Source organism: Hibiscus syriacus, unplaced genomic scaffold (assembly GCF_006381635.1).
Source record: "Hibiscus syriacus cultivar Baekdansim isolate YM2019G1 unplaced genomic scaffold, ASM638163v2 tig00111059_pilon, whole genome shotgun sequence".
Taxonomy (NCBI): domain Eukaryota; kingdom Viridiplantae; phylum Streptophyta; class Magnoliopsida; order Malvales; family Malvaceae; genus Hibiscus; species Hibiscus syriacus.
Window position 1 is genome coordinate 1,387,850 of NW_024062966.1, and position 22,350 is coordinate 1,410,199.

The following is a 22,350-nucleotide window of genomic DNA, read 5'->3' on the forward strand; positions in this document are numbered from 1 at the left end:
GTAAATATATTTTTTAAAATTACAACTTAAATAACTACGGTTGTAATATACCTTATTAATAATTTAAAAAATTCTACAGAAAATAATCTTACAAAATGAGACATACTTAGGCCTTTAGGATGAAAGGTGTTCGTGGGATTCGGTCTTGTTTCGTAACAGGAAAATTTGTCTCCATGTCCATTGTTTTCTGGGATTCTCTTTCTTTTTCATTCGAACTTTTGAAAACGTAACAAATATATCACTAATACTAAGGCGATAACTCTCTCAAGCCAATACCCTCTCTCTTTCACTTCGTGTGAATATTATCATATATTTTTACTTATAATCTCTGTCATTTCTTATTTTCTTTGACGACGAAAGATAGTAGGAACCTCTATAATCCCTGATTAAACGCCAGAGGGAGAGGGAGAGGGATGCCCACTCCCATCCCCATCCCCATCCCCATCTCTTCGAATCTCTCTCTCTATCACTCACTTTTCCTTCGTTTTCAGTAACCTGCTGCTGCTTCTAGTCGCAGCTGATTGTTTTATACTTTTAGGTTCGGGGCAAGGCACAATCTCTTTCCCATCTTTTTACCTATGTAAAAAGGGTACTATCATTATTCAAGCTGATTCAAAGTCGTCTCCTTTGCTTTGGTTTTGCCTTCCCCACCTTCTCTTTCCTTTGAAAACAACCATCTAAAGGGCACTACCTTTTTTACCATCTAAAAGCCTCATCATTTAGACGTAAAAATCGGATAAAATAACTATGGTTTCTTTTTCCCTCATTTCCACGTTTTTACTACTTTTTTCTTTTGCTATCTTCCATCATTCCCTCGCCGGTTTCCTAGCTGAACCGGTTCCCGGTGCTGACTCATCCCCGAACACGGTCCCGGCACTACCTGCTCAAACCCAAGCTCATGTTTGCCCGCTTGACTTGTCGGCCGAGCTATTCGGCGGTGTCAATGACGCCTGTGGCCACAACATAGACAGAAGCCGCTGCTGTCCCGTCTTAGCAGCGTGGCTCTTTGCAGCTCACGCCAGATATGCTGTGCAGGTCTCGGCTCCTGCTCCGGCGGAATATGAACTACCAGACCAGCCTATGAGGCCAGACGATTCACAAAAGTGTGTGAACTCGTTGCAGAACGCATTGTTAAGCAAGCGGGTGAGGATTCCTCAACCGAACGCGAGTTGCGATGCGATTCTGTGTTTTTGCGGGATAAGGCTACACCAGATTAGTTCCCTCAGTTGCCCGGCTGCGTTTAACATTTCCGGGCACCGAAACGCGACGCCCACCGCTGTTGTGAAGAATTTGGAGAAAAATTGCAGGAACTCTAGTTACGCTGGGTGTACCAAATGCCTCGGTGCTCTTCAAAAGGTTAGTCATTAATGGAAGTTTTCTTTTCTCAGGGTCCATATAATGGCTGCGTAGTTAATGAACCCGACAAACTGTTCATGCGAATACATTAATTCTAGGAATATCGTCTTAAACCTTACTCTGTTTCATGAGAATGCATTTAATAACGGATACTATAAAAATTTGTGCTTTGCAATGAACTGTTTCACAACCCAAAACCTCAAAGTTCAGAACTTTAGAGGGCCACGGGCAAATTTGTGATGGCCACATGATGAAGTGGTTTGAAGGTGGAGTTTTTGACATTTTATGGAAGGGTCCAAAGCCATTCTGGTAGACCCATGAAAGTGACATTGTCATGTGCATGGATGAGACATTGTCATGTGCATGAATGAGACACTATTATCACTTTACACCGCAAACAATTAGGCCTTTCCCCTTTCGTGCAGCTAAATCCTTTGTGTCTTGTTCTGCAATTTATTGCAGCTCAAAGGTGGATACAACAAGAACGGAACGCAAGACAGGAGCACGACCGAGAGAGCCAACAAGATGTTCAACCGAGACTGTCAGCTCATGGGACTGACTTGGCTCCTCGCGCGCAACAAAACGGCTTACATTCCCACCGTTTCAGCCGTACTGAGGGCCATAATGTACAGCGCGCACCCTCACGAGTCCAAGTGTAGCCCAGATCAAGAGAACATGCCCCTAGCCGTTGATTCTCTTCAGTTCGAGAAGGCTCAGTCGTCGGCACCAACGTCGTCGTCACCGACTTTTGCGTTCACGATTCTGCCCCTAATAATTTTGGTTTTACTATTGGGGTAGCCTCGACCAGCGATGGTTACTATTTTGTTTTTGTAGTCATCTGAGACTGTCTGGGAATCACGTGAAGCTTTCGAAGCTAGCTGACAAACAGAAGCGGGCTAAAGCGGTGTCGTTTTTGTCTTGTCCACTGTAAATTTCAGCTCGTTTTCAGATTTGTTCAAAATTACGTAACAGACGAGGTCGAGAACAAGAACGGTTTTCTATCAATATGTAGTTATAATTATTCAACTTTTGCATGCCAGTTCTTCATGCTACAACTAAATCATTATTCCCTCATTGTTTGTCTTGGTATTTCAACGTTAAATTTCTAATTTATATTCGATATTTAAACTAATATATTTCTTTATATTCAGTTCCATATGTTATTGGACCATTTACCTCGGGTGATGGAAGCCAATAATTTTGAAAGCTGAAGCCTTTTGGGAATCTTAAAACAAGACTGGTTCAAATGGAGATATGCTTAAATAAGTGTGTGCTCAACTTGGAGAACAAGTTAACAAGAAGGGAATCCCTAGGAAAAGTATGTTGGTCGCCTAGTAAATATTAATCAAAACTATAAACAAGGGTTTAATGAATTTAATTTAGTTATTAATGGGGGAATTCTTCTTCGAGATTACAAACGAAAATATTCTGATAGAAAAGTTGGATTATTTTTGTAAAATGATGTTTAAAATATACATAGATGACGTAACATGTTCACAATGGTGTCGCTTTGCGTTGTGCAGTACCCCTTTCCAAAGGATGCTGCTTTCCTTTTCTGACAGCCACCGAAACCAAGGAAGGGCTTTTTTGTTTTTAATTTAAAGAAATGGCATTTGACAAAAGGAGAAACCATCACTCTTAACCCTAGTCCGTGGAAAAAGAGGGAAGAAAAAACAAAACAAGAATACTATAATGTTATTACAACCTACTATCTGCATTATGCAGGGCATAACAATGTCATAGGATGTTCAGCAACATTGCAGAACATAGTGGATATAATCTCAAATACAATCCAAACAATCAGCCAATGATCGTGTCTATGTTTAAGCCCACCAGGGAGCTTCACCGGTTCTAAAATCAGTTTCCACCCATGGAACTAACACTACCTTCCCGTCTGCGTCTTCAACACCAACATGAGCCAATGCCAAAGACTGTTTCAACACAGACACTAAATTTTGCTTACTATATTCATGTTTGACGTCTTTGCCCAAGACACATTCCATATAAATATAAAAATTTATACTTATTCAGTTAAGCAGACTCACCAGGGGGGCAGGACCTCTCATAACTCTGCCTTGATCGTTGTACTGAGATACATGGCAGGGGCATATGGACTTGTTCTCAGCTTGGTTCCATGGAACAACACAGCCGAGGTGTGTGCACACAGCATTTATACCATAATTTGCGAGACTTCTCTTTCTCCACCACTAGGTAAGTCGGGTCTCCCTATGTTCATAACAATAAACAAAAAATACATTTAGAAAATCAGCTTCTTTAAGACAGTAATAAACATAATACATATTTTACTTTCAATCCTTGAGCCAAGGTTCGGTCCCGGGGCCATGAGTCTCGAGCCATTCTGCAGCAATAATATCGTTCCCGGTTGCATCCTTGGCAATGATACCGCCACCGGCACCTCGGTCACTGTTATAAGAATCAGATGAATCATTTACCACCCTCAATCCATCAAGAAGAGTGGAGGAGGAAGAGAAATTTACCCTGGTGGGACAAAGAAGGTTGCATAAGGAACCAACATGAAACCAGTGGGGAGTGAAATAGCCCCTAACAGAAGCAGATTCGTGAGCTGTCTCTTGCCCATGTCCGGCACTCTATCAGGAGAGATACTTGTAGTGGCCTGGAATGTGATTCTCATTCCCTTCTCCTTTCTCACCACAGGTGTCCTGGTTGGTTTCACAAGAAATCCTTGTGAAGGGCGAAACATGCCTCGCTTGAGCATAGCTGTTTTTATAAGAACATCAGAATTCTGCTAAAAGTTTCGAACAGAGTAAGTTAAAACTACCAACATGCGTTACCTGCGAAGGAGTAGCAGGAGAGAGAGTTATGGAAGCCATGATCATGACTAGTTGGTGATGTGGTTCCCAAGTGTTATCCGTCCCAATATTATGGAGATGACCAAAGGCTATAAAGACCACCGCAGGAAGCAGATGAGGCACGTAACTCACAATGGTGCCACACAGAGCCACATGTCTGGGGTTCCTGTTTTACGTTAGTGGATTCAGCCCAATTTCGAGCCTAGTCTAAACACACAAATATTCCATACTGGTAAGTCAGTTGTGGCCTGGGTTGGGCCCAAACAAGATTTTTTTAAACTCTAAATATAAATCATAATTTAGAGCTTTAAGTCTAAACGGGCTTTAAATGAAGACTGATCAAGCCATGTTAAATAAACAATGCTGACCAGTACAATCATCTAAACTCTTTGCTGTATCTGAAACCATGATGGTTCTGCTAATGGACTATAAAACTTTATAACATCAAAAAATCAAGAAATTGAAACACGTACGAATAACTTTGGGATTAAAGGTCAAAGAAATAAGGTAAAACTAAGACAAGCTATTTATAGCTAAATCTAGACATGCTAAATGTGATTTTAGCATATTCTTTCTACGCCTCAAGAACTCATTCTTTGATGAAAGGCTCTTAGTTGGAGTGGTAACGGCTAAAGCTTGGTATGTGCCTTTGAATTGACGCTTATGGTTATGTCGGTGAAGAAAAATATGTGCTCCCCTCATCACTAATTCCTTGTAGAAAATGTGACATTGGCGGTAGGCTTACATTGAACAATCCTTCCAAGATCTGTACTACCTGACCCATTGATGGCCTCTGGTTTTCATTATCCTGTATGAACCAACAAGCTACTTTACAAATATTACACACCTCCTCTAAATCCGCATTTCCATTTAGTTTATTGTCAAGGAGTTCGAGAACATTCACGCCTTCACTCACTTGTCTAGCAGCCCAAACTGAAAAGAACGTACCATCTTTATCATTTGTGGGGTCGAAGTTTCTCATTCCTGATACAAGTTCCAAAAGCATCATTCCGAGGCTGTAAACATCTGCTTTGGGAGTTATAGCAACTCCTGAAATCCATTCTGGTGCAAGATAACCCACTGTTCCTCGCATGGTAGTCAGCACTCGATTAAACTCTCGTCCTAGAAGCTTTGCTAGGCCAAAATCTGACTGTTTTGGACAATTATCAACATCTAAAAGGATGTTTCCTGGTTTTATGTCACAATGAATGATAATGTCTACACAATTGTCATGGAGATAAGCCAGGCCTCTTGCTACAGCCAGAGCAATTTGATATCTTGTTTTTCCAGTCTAGAGGTTCTGAATCTATTCCATGGAAAAGATGTCTGTCCAAAGATCCTTTTGACACGAAATCATACACCACCAACTTTCTTGAACCCTCAGAGCAGAACCCACAAAGACGAACTAGATAAACATGATTGATCCTCCCAATTGTACCACCTTCTGCACGAAACTGTTTCTCTCCTTGGTTGATGCTCTGAAGCTTCTTAACAGCTATAATACTTCCATCTGGCAATGTCCCTTTGAAAACAGAACCAAAGCATCCTTCCCAATTTATCAGAGAAATTCTTGGTTGCCTCTCTAAATCTCCGTATTCAAATGCCACAACTGAACCTTTTTTTAGTTCTGTAGCCTTAATTGTTCTCCTCCTCCGTTTGATGATTATGAACATCAAGGGCTAAAAGGAGTAGTCCTATTGAAACCGCAATTGGAACAACAATCACCCTCTTATCTGTGGGACTAGATTCGCTATCAATCTCAGAAACGGCCAATTTGATAGAGAAGTTTCCCTGTAGTATCATCTTGTCCAAGTTGTTGCAGATTCAAGAGATCTCCTATCCAAATTGAGCACCAACTGTTCTCAAAAGCATATGCAGTACAAGAACAATTTTGTATACAGGTTGACTTGAATTCCATGCTGCTAACAGACATCGTATTTTGTGGATGTGTAGGGAAATTTGTGTAGCGACTTTCTAAAAATTGGCCCCCCTTTCAAGTGCCAACACTAGCATTGTCGCACTGCAGTTTGGTAGTCCTTGCACACCCTCCGGAATAATTCTGTTGGTTCCAATTCTGTTGAGAAGTGGGCTGAAAGCCAGTCAAACAATTACAAAACGACAGGGGTTTTTGTCATTGCAGCTGGTAAAAGCCCCGCAAAAAGCATATACCTCGCATTGGTGTTTTGGTTGAAAATAAAACACAGTCCACTGTTCTATATTTTCCAACCATGACATTTGCTTCATCTGTCCCGAGTCGTCCATGAAATATTTAGTTATGTCAGAATAATTATAAAAATAGTAAATGAAATAGCTCTCATTCTCTTCTGAAACATAGCTAAAGTTGTAGGCCAAACTCGACATAGTCACCATTCTCATTTCCGGAATTAAGCTGAAGCTCATTGTCTGTTGGTCCCAAGTTCCACTGGTCCAGTAGGGTTGGGACCTGTTCCACAAAGCAACAACTTGATTAGTTTGCAGTGGATTAATCTCAAAAGAGAAGAGACCTGGTGCAGGATCATCCTGATTTTTCCATGAAATAATAGGTTGGCTTTGATTGGTCTGTTTATCGAATCTAAGCTTACTACCCGGGAGCCAAGTGTCTGTTGGGTGATCAAAACTTTGCAACAGTATTGGCGACGAATTGAGTCCGTCTCGCAAAACAAGGTTCCCATTGTCTAAAAGCACTGCTACTGCAGAGTTTGAGATGTCTGAGCCTGGGCTTACATTTGTAGACCAAATTGGCACTTGGGACTCGTTCAACAGAACCAAGTTTCCATCAGAGATTTTCAAAACCGATGAATATATGTCGCGGACTGGTTCTTCTCTGTTTGCAACACAAACTGTAGTGAGTTGAGAGACCTTGTTGTACCACATCCCTATATAATAGTTGGAGGGATTTCCAGGTCTGAAGAAACCAACCTCGAAGACTCCGCCAGAAGAGACAATGGTTTGATTACCAGAAAGAGATTGGTTTGAGGAGATGGTATCAACTGCAAAGGAGACATGGCATTAAGGAGACATGGCATTCAAGAGACAGAAACATGAACAAGAACAACACTGGTAACAGGAAACAACAGGGGTTAATGTTGTTGGTCATCATGTCTACAGCAACTGCAAGATAACTCACGGTGCTTGACTATTGTTATCGTTCTAGCCTTCTAGGTGTATATAATAACAAAAAATAATAATATTTGATGAAAAATATGTGTTACCAGCGAAAAAAAAAATATGTATCGTGGTCATCGGTCAATAATCAATCCAAAATTATTACAAAATTAGCTTGTCCATGTTACTGTTACATAACATGTACGTAATATAAACACGAGAAATAATGCTAATGACATTATTAGATTTCAAGAAGGCTTGTGGATATAATTTTGCCGAGTTGATGACAATGTCAATGATGGTGACTTTGGAGATGTGCAGTCAATTGTTTTGGGAAGGTTATAGCATAATAATATTAATAATTTTCACATATATTTAAACTCACAATTTGTTATATATTACAATAATAATATCATAATAAAATTATTCCATATTTTTATGTATAATGTTGCTGAATTGATTAAAATAATGGAGGCTTTGGAGATGTCGGTCAATTGCTAGTGGATATGGTCTTCGATTTGTTTTGGTACGCTTATTTTTGTGTGTGTGAATATTCTTTTATAAATTTGGTGGATATAAATTAGAATTTGTTTAAATATTCAATAAAGAATATTCATATTCTTACATAAGCGGTATTTAAATTCAAGATATCAAGATATAATAACAAATTCCTTAACTATTGAGATCGCATGCATGATTCGTATTTTATGTTGAACAACTGTTCTTTTATATGTATGATGGAGATTATTGTATATCTAAAATTTATTTTCTAATTTATAAATAAAAGTATATTAAATTTATTTTATACAAATATTTGATTTCTTATTAAATTAAAAATTGAGATATAAACTTTAATAAGTTAATTATTTTTTTAATTTTATAAATAAAAAATAAAATAAATTATATAATCAATTTTTTAATTCATATTTAATTACTATAAACATCTATAAATATGTGTAATGCTTTTTTTTAATAATTTCATTTAGTGGAGGAATGAATAGTTTGGTGGAGATAAGAATTTAATTTTGAATTCATAGAATGACGGTATAAAGCTAAAGAAATCGTATGCGGTATCTTTAAAGATTAAAGTAGAACTAAACGATCTCAATGATTTAAAAAATAATTGTTATTTTTAGAAATTCAAGTTCGAATATAAAAAACTGCAGGATATTTGAGCTATCATTATCAAATACTAGAGGATTTTTAGAATGGATACTTCTACTTGTAATCACCTAAGATAAGAAAGTACATACTTTTATAAGATTAAGAGTATTGTCGTGAGAAAAAAGACATGTGTGAAAGACAAACGATGATAAACAATATTTATGTGACGAGAGCCGCAAGGAAAATCGACCTTCTTCAAGAGATGTTGTGATTTTAGTATTATTCTCCTCCGTACTAGACGTAGAAGTTGTGCTAAAAAGTGTTCTCCTCGTCAGAAAAACCGACTGCTTTGGAACTAGAAGGCTCACAGTTTTGCTATTGAGAAAGACAACAACGTTGGACATGTTGGGGTGTTCACCGAGATCTTCCTGCATGCATAACAGCCCGACATGCAAGCACCTCAACACTTCATTTGTTTCGCAACTCCACTGCGACGCCTCATTAATTAAATCCAACCCTTGCCTTCTTGCCACAATCTCCATGCCTGCAACATCATTTACAATTTCCAATTGTAAAACAAGAATACATGGCAAGGTAGAATGAAACGGTCATCTATACTTACATAAGCAATAAGACTTGGTGTATTTTCCTCATGATAAAACCTCATGTTCTTTTTCCCGTTAATGATCTCGAAATACACTACACCAAAACTGAAAACATTTGATTTACCGATAAAACTCCGTCTAATGTATATTTTGACGCTGTATGTCCACTGCATTTTAAAACAGTCTCTACGATTTAAGATGGAATTAAAAAAAAGCAACTGATTTGTGCTGCCGCAGATAAGAAAAATAAGGAACTTACTATGTCCCAACTACTCTTAATGTGCTTCCTTCTGTTTATTTTCCTTGGATCATTCTTGCGAGGTCGAAATTAGATAATTTTGGACTTATCTCTTCATCTAGTAATATGTTATTAGTTTTCAAACTTTTTGGATGATTCTCAGCCTAGAATCTTGGTGAAGATAAAACAATCCACAAACAACTCCCAAAATGATGTTGAACCGTGCCCCCCAGTCCAATTGCAGGCTAAGTGATTTGTCTTCAAAAATTGACATTGAAGACCATAACAAGTATATAAGATATTGTTTCTCTATGTTTTCAAAATAAAATAGTTAATTCAAATTAAATAAGATGAAGTTTCAATGACTATCCAATTATGAAAGAGTCTAAGGTTTTGTTGGGAATATATTCATACAATAGGATCTTTTAGTAATACCCTAAATTATGGGTTAATGTTTCCAAGTTTACTTGAGAGGTGTATGAACCTCGTCGTGTCTGTAATTGAAGTTATTGGATTAAGTTTGAGCTTAATTGGGTTGGAATTGAATCCAATAAGTTATTAAAACGAAAATTTGCATAGAGGGTAAAATACGAGGAATCTAAATTGTAATTAGACCGTTAAAGGAAAGAAAATGATAACTTAAACTTTTATTTGTGGGTTGGACATAGATTCTCTCATCTTTTCTTTTCTTCTTCCTTTCTTCATCTTCTTCCTTTCAAGTGCCATAGCTAAAGGTAACTTATTGAGCATCTTTGATGCTTCTTTTAAGCTTCAAATTCATCTCCAGTATCTTCAACAACCTTGTTTTGATGTTTCAGAGTCTTGAGTTCTTTATAGCTAAAGAGACAGTGAGGGTTGAGCAACAAAGTCTTGGAGGTGATACCTAGCTAAAGGAGCTTTATTTCGGGATTCTAAAATCAAAGTAGTGTATTTATAATCTTTTTTGGTTTTAATGCTTTCTTTGTTAAGATTTGAGTATTTAAATACTTTAGGATTTATGTTTGATTTTATGATTAAATGACGTTTTTGGTGTAAAGTATGTGCTTTATGGTATTTTATGACTCTAAGTAACTTCCTTAAACTTTAACACATAAATTGAGACCAAATTAAGACGATTTTTGGGTGTTTCCTGAGCTTAGATAATATGTTATGACAGCCATAGACATGAAGGAAGGATTTTTTTTTAAAATTTTAATTTAAAGAAACAATGGTGTCGCTTTGCGCTGTGCAATATCCCTTTCCAAAGGATGCTGCCTCTCTTTTCTGACAGCCACATACACCGACGAAGTTTTTTTTTTTTAGTTTTTAATTTAAAGAAATGGCATTTGATAAAGTTAGAAGATGAAAGGAGAAACCATCACTTTTAACCCTAATCCATAACAAAAAAAAAAGGAAGAAAGAACAAAACAAAAATACTATAGTGTTACTATAACCTACTATCTGCATTATGCAGGCCATAACACTATGTCATAGGATGTTCAGCAACATAGCAAAACATACTGTCTGGGTACTGAATATAATCTCAAATACAATCCAATTAAATAGCCAATTATCGTGTCTATGTTTAAGCCCACTAGGGAGCTTCATCGGTTCTAAAATTAGTTCCACCCATGGAACTAACACTGCCTTCCATCTGTGTCTTCAACTCCAACACGAGCCAATCCCAAAGACTTTCATTTTTCTTTGTATATTTATTTTCGATATAAATATAAAATTCATTTTTTAAGTAGACTAACCAAGGGACATGACCCCTCACAATTCTTCCTTGATCGTTCTACCGAGATCCATAGCAGGGGCATATGAACTTGTTCTCAACTTGGTTCCACGGAACAACACATCAGGTTGTGTGCACACAACATTTATACCATAATTTGCGAGACTTCTTTCTCCACCATTAGGTAAGTTGGGTCTCGCTGAAGTTCATAACAATAAACAAAAAATACATTTAGAAAATCAACTTCTTTAATGCAGTAATAAACATAATATATTTACTTTCGACCCTTGAGCCAAGGTTTAGTCCCCGAGGCCACGAGTCTCAAGCCATTCCGCTACAATATTTCGTTCTCGATTGCATCCTTGGTAGTGGTACTGCCATCGACACTCGACCACTGTTATAAGAATCAAATGAGTTATTTACTCAATCCCTCAAGAAGAGTAGAGGAGGAATAGAATTTTACCGAGGTGGGACAAAGAAGGTTGCATGAGGAACCAACATGAAATTGGTGAGGACTGAAGTAGCCCCCACCAAAAGCAGGTTCATGAGTTGTCTCTTGCCCATGTTCAGCACTCTATTAGGAGAGATACCAACTATGGCTTGTCATGTGATTTTGTTGACTTTATTCAACTTTTATTTAACTTTTCTTATTGAATATGAGAAAAAGGTGCTTCCTTAGGAAATGATTACAAATATATATAGGCTTAAATCAGCCCCCAGCTAACAACTCCAGCTACAAAATAGTTGACGTCACACTATCACAGGCTCGTCTTATAAATTTTGGTGGCCCTATACCATAACGGTAAAATAGGCATTTTAAAACTAAAATATTAGATATATAAAGAAGTTCACTAATATTTTAAAATTTATTATAACTATAAGAAAACGTTAAATAGTGGTAAAAAATATCTTCATGTAACAATGTGGGCCTTGGACTTGAAAATTTTTGGGTCAAACATCTTAAATACACATATATGCAAAAGACTTAAAAAATTTTGGAGGCCCTTATAAAAATTAGGCCCTGTGCGGTTGGGTAGCCCGCACAGACCCAAAACCGACCCTCTCTATCCACCTCACAAACTCATCATAATATTTTAAATGATATCACAAATATGAAATGAGCCTTCACACATCATGTTAATGTTAACATGCATGAATCTCCACATGACATGTTTATGCTAACATCTACCCTACTCCGTTGATGAGTGGTTTAATTAGTTACTATTTTATCTTTAATTACTTCTTGTTGATTGGTTTATGTGGCTGATTTGGGCGTTTCTATTCATTTTCTGTGTAGGACATTGGATTCCAAAAATAGTGCTAAAAAGGTAAAATTCTACCGTTTTTATTTTTCTGGAGTCAAGGCTGGATTAGTGGGCATGACTTGGGTATGACGCGTTTGACGTGACATCCAATCATCATTCTGGAAGGGCAGATGGGCGAATTAGCAGCAATTCAAATTCAAATTAGGATTATTTTTTATTTTTAGAATTTAGTTTAAAATAATTTCAAGAATTATCTTTTATAATTTTCTATGTTGTTTTTAGGGATTTAGGAGCCTATAAATACCTCTTCGGGATAAGCCTAAAAACATATCTTATTCTTAGCTTTGTTCTTTACTTTTTAGTTTTATAAAAAAAATTTCTTCTTTTCTTTCACTTTCACTTTCACTTTCGTTTTTATTTTTAAGTTTTATTTTCTTTTCTTTTAAACATGGTAAGTATGACTTATGCCATGCTTAGCTAATTTTTCAATAAGCCAAAGCTGAAGCGATGGCTCAATTCCGATCGTGAGAATTGAAAAGCACCTAACACATTCGGGTTACATTCTCAATGTTATGTAAAATTGGATTGGCAATCGACACTTCTTTTAAAATCAAAACGCTTTTATTCCAAAAATTGCATGTTGGCTTGAACGTTATTCTGATCTAAAGTTGGGAGGAAGGATCGACTTGTAGCATATTTGACTTCATGTGAACACACTTAGCGGCGATCTGCTAAGGGAAATTGAGATCGGACTCAATTCTTATTGAGGCAGTATAATCTGAGTCGGGGTTTTCTAGATCTTTAAACTAAGTTGGCATTAACGATGATAGTCGTAGTTAGTCTATAAAAGGATTGAAATTCAAAGATTGATTTTGGATTGTCGGTTATTAGAGGGAAAAATAAGTTACAGGGGTTGGGCCCTGTAGACTGTAACCAGCATAAATCTAAAGTAAAAATCTTATTCAATGATCGATGGGAATTGAGGCAAAGCCAAGCCAGAGGCTATTCTTTATAATATCAAATTCTTATCTAAGTTTACTTTCTTTAGTTTTCTTTAATATTCGTAGATTAAATAATTATTTTCTTTTCCACATTTCAAACAAAATCCCCCATTCTTTCTACAATTTTTCGCCTATCACCATAATCAAAAGCCTTCTACATCAGTAATTTCCTTAGTCCCTATGGACCGACCCTTACTCTCTCTACTACTATTTTATTTCTTTGTTGAGATTAAGGAATATTATTTGACAATAAAACGAAGCTTGTCAAATTGGGGATGTTGCCCGAGACTTCAAAAAAGTTATTGATTAGTTTGTTTTTGATTTATTAGCAGGCAAAACCTAGACACACTAGAAGAATTTGATCCAGAGATCGAAGTGCGAGCTAGACGAATTCACAGACAAATTCTACAAGATAAAAGACGACGACGACAACAGCAAGAACAATCAGATCCAAATCTCGAAGCATCATCAAATGCCAAATCGCATTTCATACTAGAAGAATTGATACCCAAAACTACTTCAAACACTAATTTCAAGCTAACCAATGACTGATTGCACTATTCGGGAGTTAGCCATGAAACTTGTCGTTCAACAAACTCTTTGCATCGCCTTCCCTCAAGGAAAAACTCTGTTTTAGCTTAGAAAGGGTTTATTCATCTTCTTCCTACCTTCCACGGACTTCCTAGTGAGAATCCACACAAGCATCTCACAAAATTCCATATGGTTTGTTCAAGCATGAAACCACAGAGAGTATCCGAAGACCAAATTAAATTACGAGCTTTCCCTTTTTCTTTATCTAGTTTAACTAAAGAGTGGTTGTTTTACTTACCTCCCAATTCTATCAATACATGGGCTGACTTAACTCGCATTTTCCTTGACATATTTTTCCAGCAACAAAGGCGAGTGAACTAAGAAGAATCATCCTAGGAATGTGTAAAAAAGATGTAGAGTCACTTTACGATTACTGAGAAGAAGTTTAAAAAGTTATGCGCATGTTGTCCACTGCACGAATTAACCGACTGACACATCTCCAGTATTTCTATGAAGGGTTGCCTCCTTGGAAATGAAGATGGTCGATATTGCTAGCAAATGATCTATTGTCAACATGACTCTAAAAACAGTGAGGAATTTAATTTCTATAATGGCTGCTAACTCTCAATAGTCTGGCTCTTTAAATGAACCCAACCGATGGGTTTACGAGATGAGTACTATTTCACTTGAAAGAAAAATTGACAAATTAACTCATGTAGTTAATTCTTTCTCAGGAAAAACCAGAGCAAAAAGGTTATGCATAATATGCACGATGCCAGATCACCTAATAGATTGTTGCCCGATGCTATAAGAGGAGGTCGACCCATAAGTTAACACTGTCAGTAACTTTCCTAGACCTCCCTAGATCCTTGTAACCCATACAACAATACCTTCAATCCATGGTGGAGGGATCATTCGAACTTTAGTTATGGAAACAATCAAAGAGAAAATCAAAATTATTAATCGAGGCCTCCTCCACCACAACTACCACAAAATTCTTCACTGGAGCCCATTATTAAGCGGTTACCTTTACCTCCAAAGAAATTCCAGAATAGAGATGAAGCTCGTTTTCAAATGTAACACCCTAAACATGACCTAGGAGTTACAATTGAATCTAGATGATCACATGTCGTATTCATAAGTTCTTTTCATATTTAAAATGCAAGCCAAATCCATTTCAGTAAATAAGGACCATGTAATAGTAAATTACTGAAAATAACCATCATAAGAGTCCATGCGGTAAATATCCAATGATAACGATGTCAGGATACAAAATATCAGTAATACAAATAGATAGGCAATAATAAAACATGTGTCGACCAAAATATAATAGAAGAGGCGTGTAAAAATATATAGAGATAAAAAAAGAAGAATGGTCGATCCTCTTGATGCAAAGTCTGCTAACATATTGTCGAGTAGTATCAAAAAGTTAAAAGAAGTGAAGAATGAAATAAATGTCCAGTGTGCTCTTTAAAGTGTATATAAGCATACATATAATATACTTCAATAAAAGTCACGTATAAAATAGGTTTTGAAAACATGAATACTACCCCAATCCGAACAATAGAATGTATAGGTTCCTTTGACCCATACACCCACCTGTACACCTGGTAATGACCTTATACTGATATTATAAGAGCCTCTGGTAAGGACTTACCCAGTGCACAAAGCAAGAGGAGCCTGGGATAAGGTCTTACAAGTCATAAACTAAGACTAAGATACTTCCTCCAATCATACCCCCAATGATAGTAAATGTGCATGTGTAAACACTAAGTTTTTGTCACATACATTATTTTTATTATTATTATTATTATTATTAAATAATAATTACAAATAAATTTACAGGCCCAAATACAATCACTCGGAGCCAAAATTACAAAGGAAGCCTGACAAACCCAATCCAGGCCTAAATCCGAGAAGGCCCAAATCCGAGAAGGCCTAATGCTTCTAGGGTTTTCATCATCAGCTCCTAGCCGCCAGCTCCTTTCCACCGTTGGATCTGGTACGATCCAACGATCCAGATTAAGCCCAACAGAAACCCTAGGGTTCACCAACCCTAGGGAGATTTCGGCGCCACCATGTCTCTCCAACTGCTCCGCCTCTTCTACGCCAACCACTCCGCCGCTATGTTCTCCAATGATTCACTGCCACAACACCGAAGCCTCTAGAAGATGCTCGGCCAGCCGCACACGTCGTTGCCGTATGGCGAGTCAGCACCATAGCTTCGGTGACTCACCGAGGGCCACTTTTGTGATCGGTTTGAGAGCAACATCGATGAGGCCTATAAAAAGGCCATCCACCAGTCTTGAAAAAAAGGACATAGAGAGCCAAGCAACGCAACAATCAATGATAACCATTCGGAAATAAGCAAAAGAAAGTAGAAAAGGGCTTACTAAGGTCGAAGGAGCTTCCACACATCATCAGAACTTTCGAATTTCGAAGGTAAAAACTTCAGATCTAGCCTGATTGATTCATTTTTAGGACAAAGTGGGCTTAGATCTGAGTTTAGGGTAAATAGAGGTTGTTGCCCTATGGTGAGTCACCACCATAGTTTCGGTGATTCACCGAGGGCCACTTTTGTGACCATTTTGAGAGCAACATCGATGAGGCCTATAAAACGACCATCCACCAGTCTTGAAAAAAAGGACAGAGAGAGCCAAGCAACGCAACAATCAATGATAACCATTCGGAAATAAGCAAAAGAAAGAAGAAAAAGGCTTATTAAGGTCGAAGGAGCTTCCACACATCATCAGAACTTTTAGATTTCGAAGGTAAAAACTTCAGATCTAGCCTGATTGATTCATTTTTAGGACAAAGTAGGCTTAGATCTGAGTTTAGGGTAAATAGAGGGTCGATTTGGTGTAATTTTGTAAACCTCGGACACCATTCATGGTGGCCGACGGTGACTGTAGACGGTGGTTATTAGTGGCCGGCAGTGATCACTTCCCTCCGGCGAGGTTATTTTTAGAGAGATGCTAGAGAGAGAAGAAAAATTGGAAATGAGAAGAGAAATGGCCTCTAAAGGCCGAATTTGGGTATAAATACCCCTCTCCAAACGACGTAGTTTTGGAGAAGGGCCTTTGTGTAAATTATGGAACGGGTAAATCATGCCCGTGGTCTTTGCAATGTTGTATGCTTTGTAATTTGGTCACCTAATCATTTTTCATGCATTTTAATTTTGTTTTCACATTTTATTTTATTTTATTTTAGTCCATACCTATATGTTTATATATTTTAGGCAAAATTAAATATTTAGTCTCTTATATACTGATACTTTATATTTTAGTCTCAAATTAATTATGGTTAACTTATATTAATAATATCTATATTTTATAATATTTATACTTATACGTATAAAATTTTATAATGAATATACTTGTTTAAAATTAGATATTGTAGGCTATTCTTGTTGATTTGAAAGTGAGAACTTTACACTTTGGAAAAACCTTTTTGTTTTTTAATCTTCAAGTGGATTTTTATTCAAATTTTTTATGTTTGATATAAGACTTTTCAAAAATTTCTCTGTACAAGAGTCAAGACTACACTATGCACACAAAGCAAATAATGGAAGATACAGAGAATGTCTATTTTAAACTCAATTGCCTTTAGGACCAATAATTTATATATATATTTTTTATTTAATCTTATATTATTATTTTGGTTATTATTTAGTTGCAATTTTATTTTATTTCTATTATTACCTTTTATGTTTAAATATTTTAAATTTATTACTTTAATTATTATTCTTTATTTTATTTTTATTTTAATTACATGAATATATATATCCTAATAATAAATATTAATAGTTAAACTAAAGTACAAATATTGAGTAATTAAAAATAGAGAAAATAACCTCAGTGACAAAAAATCCCATATAATATACGATTTTAACCAACTTTTTTCGGATTTGCCAAAATGACCAACAAAATCGCAATGCGATCGCTAATTCGCAACGCGATCTCCATTATCGCAAATCAGTTTCCAGATTCGCAACGCGATTATGACTATCGCAATGCGACTTTCCAATTTCGCAATGCGAATAAGTAAATCGCAATGCGAATTTGGAAAATCGCAATGCGAATTTGGAAAATCGCAACGTGATACTGACTATCGCAATGCGATAATACAAAATCGCAACGCGATACTGACTTTCGCAACGCGATACTTACTTTCGCAACGCGATACTGACTTTCGCAACGAGATAATACATAATCGCAATGCGATTTTCAAAGCGCCATTAGTATCGCAAAGCGTATTTTATTTTCAAATTCCAAACACGAATATTAATATATTGGAACATTGAACCGTCCACAGTATATCCCGTAATCGCAACTCATAACCTAAAACCTAAAATCACAACTTAGTCCCATCTCCATCTCTCACTCTCTCACCCATCTCCGACGAAATCCGTCCCCATCTCTCAGAGCCACCCTCACAATCAGAAATGGAAAATCAACCAAATCAACCACCGAGGGTTAGTTTTTTTTAATTATTTTCTTTTTGAAAATTTTGCATTATTATTAGGTTTTTCATATTGAAATTAATGATAAGTTTACTGGTAATTTCAATAATAGATTAACCATTTCACTTAGATTGCTTATTAAATCAACACAGAATCGCAACGCGAAATGAAAATCGCAACGACAAAATCACAACGCGATTTTATTCTCTCGTTGCGATAGTCAAATTCGCGTTGCGATTGTCATTTTCGTGTTGCGATTTTCATTTTCAGAAACTATTCTTCTTCTGCAAATTGAAACTTGAATGAATTGCATTACTTCAACCAAAAAACAAAGACAAATAAGAAATTCACAGTGTTGCAAATTTAAGTTTGAAGAATAAACTACTACTCTTTATGTTTATTATTGTTTTTGGTATATCTTCACAGTGTAGTTTTTGGTATATCTAACTTAGTATGTTTATTGTTTTTGTAGAACTTTTATTCGACTCAATTGACCTTAAGAAATAAAGTCAGCATGGCCAAAACAATTGCGTCGAAGCTTTCACCTGCACAAAAAAAAATGTTTGAGGATATTTGCTTCGGGCCATGGCTGAAAGTACAACATCCCGGTGGAGATGCGATGTTGACACACCTGTTTCTTCAAACCATGACTAGTGATCTACCAGATACTATACAACGTCGTGATGAAGAGATATGGTTTGATTTTCAACCGGCGTATACGTGTTTTGGGCGGGAGGAGTTTTGCTTAATCACCGGTCTACGCTTCGGACACGATGATGTAGGTCGGTACACTAGACACATTACCCGCCCATCATGGTTATCCCAGGTTTTTCCTGAGCTGGAGAGGCCGAATCTACACGTGGAAGACCTGACGAGATTATTGAATAAGAAAGATGGTTTTACTCGGATGGATGACGTCGATGTTGTCCGAGTATGCCTTCTAATACTTTTGCATGCCGACTTTTTAGGCAGAGAGGCCAGACAACCTATTCCAAATGATCTAATCAAATTGGTAGAAGACCTAAATGCGTGGAACCTGTTTCCGTGGGGCTCGTATTTATGGAAAGCTACATGGAATAAGTTATCGTCTGCCTTGGATGATCGAAAAAGTTTGCATGGCGATGGTTCCAAATACACTTTGACAGGCTTTATTTGGGCCTTTAAGGTAAGAATTTTTATATAATGTTTCCAAAATTATAAGTAATTATTTAACAATTACTAATGTTTGTTATTATATTGTTTGTAGATTTGGATATTTGAGGCATTTCCCGCCATGAAGACATATGTAATAAAAACTTCAAATGATATTCCCAGGGCTATTTCCTGGAAGAGGAAACGGACCTTGCAATGGGAAGATTTACTACGGTATACGACAATAAATAATGTAAGTTAACATAAATACTACCATATGTTTAAACAAGTTATTACTAGTACACGTTTAATTTTGTTTGAGCTTTTATATTGTTAGGAGGCCAACTCTCCATTACAGAGGCTGACACCCACGGAAGCTGAGCTTGCCACTGATTGGTGGCAAGCTAGTAAGCGTTTTTTTGATGGCACGGATGATGAGCAGCCTCTACTTCGGGAGCCATCACCTCACCCAGAGCTATCACCTCACCCAGAGCCATCACCTGATCGACCCGACTATACACCTCCACAACGACAACCATCACCTATTCTGTCACATCATCGAGCCTCTTCTCCACCATCACCGCAAGATAGGTGACCGGCAAAGTTGCCACGACGTTTATCTCCCTGTTCTCCACCTCCACCTCCACGGGATGAGTTAGGGGAGTTACGTGTTGAGGTCAATGCCTTGCGTGAGGAGGTCGGTACTTTACGCAAAGACGATGGTGCATGGCGTGTTGAGGTGTCTACTTTACGCGGTGAAGTAGCCGCTCTACGTGAGATGGTAGCATCGTTGCAGAATGAGGTTCATACTCTACGCAACGAGGTAAGTTTAAGATTTTTCATATTTAACTTGATGATAAATTTACTCGTAATTTCACTTAGATTAACCATTTCACTTAGATTGCTTAATAAATTCATTCGGTTGCTGCCAATACTGCTAAACTATTTTTGTTAGTATTTGTTTTTGGTTTTGTTTTTGTCTTTTGGTTGAAGTAATGCAATCTATTCAAGTTTCAATTTGCAGAAGAAGAATAGTTTACTTTCGCAACACGAAAATGACTATCGCAATGCGGAAATGGCTATCGTAATGCGAAATGAAAATCACAACGACAAAATCGCAATGCGAAATGAAAATCGCAACGACAAAATTGCAACGCGAAATGAAAATCGCAATGCGATTTGTGTTTCGCGTTGCGATTTTGTCGTTGCGATTTTCATTTCGCATTGCGATAGCCATTTCCGCGTTGCGATAGCCATTTCAGCGTTGCGATAGTCATTTTCGCGTTGCGAAAGTAAGTTTCGTGTTGCGAAAGTAAACTATTCTTGTCCTGGAATGTTTATATATGTTGTCCTTTTAAATGTTTATATAAGTGCTTACTTCTGGAATGTTATCTGATGCATTTTGTGAACTATGATAGATAATGACTTGGGTGAATACAATGCAAGTTTGAAAAAAAGAAGCCCGACTCACCTGTCATCCCTCAAGAGTCCCCTCCAATCGTTCAAGAGGCCCCTATCATCCCTCAAGAGTCCCCCCCCACCGTTCAAGAGGCCACTGTCATCGTTGAAGAGGTCCCTCCCACCATTCCAGAGCCCGATTCACATGAGGTAATATATCGAATTATTGAGAAACCCCCACCGTTGCCGGACATGATGGATGAGAGTTGGCTCTCGTATGAGTTACCGGCTAGTACCCTTCCGGTATCTGAAGTTGAGAGGAGACAACTACCGGAAACAATTCTGGATAATACCCTTTGGGCTAAGACCGCAGTTGATTTTTATCTACATGAGCGGAGCCAAGGGTGTTACACTGACATAAGCAAACTCAACGATGAGATGTATTTGTTGCTTAATCGGTCTTGGTGGGTGTGTTATTAGGGTTGAAGACAGTGGCTATTTCGATGGGGAGGTAAGTCTTATATTTGTCTTATATATGATTTTGATTACTTTTTTTAAAAATTAATGTAATTCACTAATATATGTCTTTTTTTATAAAACAACATATCGATGCGTGGGTGTCACGTCTTCTAATAATAAGGAAGTTTAGGAAAAATAAAAAAAATTCGCGATATACAATAATGCCGGCGGCTTTTCACGCAGTTCACTTGAAGAATCAACGAGATGAATCATTTTCGTTGGGAAATGGACAAGCTAAACTTTATCATGCATGGTGGGAGGTCGATAAGGTTAGTGTTTATTTTTTTAAATTTTTTAAAGGTGTCATAAATAAGTGCGCAAAAAAATGAATTATTACTTATGATTGCATATGTTTATCCTTGTTTTGGAACGTCGTCATTGGCTTCTCGTCCAACTTCAGCTCCCATCCCTGAAGATAATAGTATATGACAACATGATAAATTACATATCACTGTCTGATTTGAGAGATATTATCAAGGGATGGAGCTCTCATTTGGCTAATTTCTTGGATGGGATTAATTATTGGACTCATTCTGGACACAAGAAGCCAAAGAAGTTCAATGTCACAGTTGTCAGAGACGAGACCGCGCCACAACAATCACCGAGAGCCAGAGGGGATTTGGTCCTCTCGTATGCATGTGCTTGGCGCATTTGACGACGGGAAGCACAGAGTTTCTACCTCCCACCGATAGAGATAGAGCTGCAGTAAGCTTGTGGTTTCGGCATTATATGGCTAGAGCGATATATTCGAGACGCTGCCTACCTGCATCCGCGTTATGAAAGTATCCATTGTTAATTGGTAAGTCAAATGCAAGTTTTGTTAACATATATACTCCTTTTGGTTTGAAAATGTTTGGTTAAGTACCTAGAATTCAATAATTTGCTGTTTGTAGGTTTTAGATGTGTAGGAAATCTTGTTTGAGCAAATGTTTGGTTTCTGCAGGTTAATCCTTAAGTGAGCTGCGTGAAATGGATGTACGGGTGCAAAACTTGATTCATTGATTCAATAATTGATGAGGAAATAAGAATTATTATTATTTTTTGATTGTTTAATTGATTTGTAAAAAATGATTTGTAAATGTTGATTTGT

The 22,350-nt window shown here is 37.2% G+C and overlaps 1 protein-coding gene and 2 pseudogenes across 1 annotated transcript; 1 reads left to right on the forward strand and 2 right to left on the reverse strand.

Moving 5' to 3' along the window:
- Nucleotides 1-535: 535 nt before the first annotated feature.
- Nucleotides 536-2,244, forward strand: LOC120151524 (uncharacterized GPI-anchored protein At4g28100-like). The gene is made up of 3 exons (XM_039163943.1): nt 536-666; nt 707-1,356; nt 1,819-2,244. The coding sequence occupies exons 2-3, from the start codon at nt 748-750 to the stop codon at nt 2,152-2,154; spliced, it is 945 nt and encodes a 314-aa protein (XP_039019874.1). The 5' UTR covers nt 536-666; nt 707-747; the 3' UTR covers nt 2,155-2,244.
- Nucleotides 2,245-3,102: 858 nt separating this feature from the next.
- On the reverse strand, nt 3,103-4,208 carry LOC120151554 (annotated as a pseudogene).
- A 646-nt stretch (nt 4,209-4,854) lies between these two features.
- Nucleotides 4,855-8,938, reverse strand: LOC120151465 (annotated as a pseudogene).
- Between the last annotated feature and the right edge of the window lie 13,412 nt (nt 8,939-22,350).

Excerpts from the sequence above, each read along its gene's own strand:
- LOC120151524 (XM_039163943.1), top strand. The coding sequence starts at position 748 with ATGGTTTCTTTTTCCCTCATTTCCACGTTTTTACTACTTTTTTCTTTT. Across the intron at positions 1,357-1,818 it reads GCCTCGGTGCTCTTCAAAAG|CTCAAAGGTGGATACAACAA; the intron begins GTTAGTCATTAA and ends AATTTATTGCAG.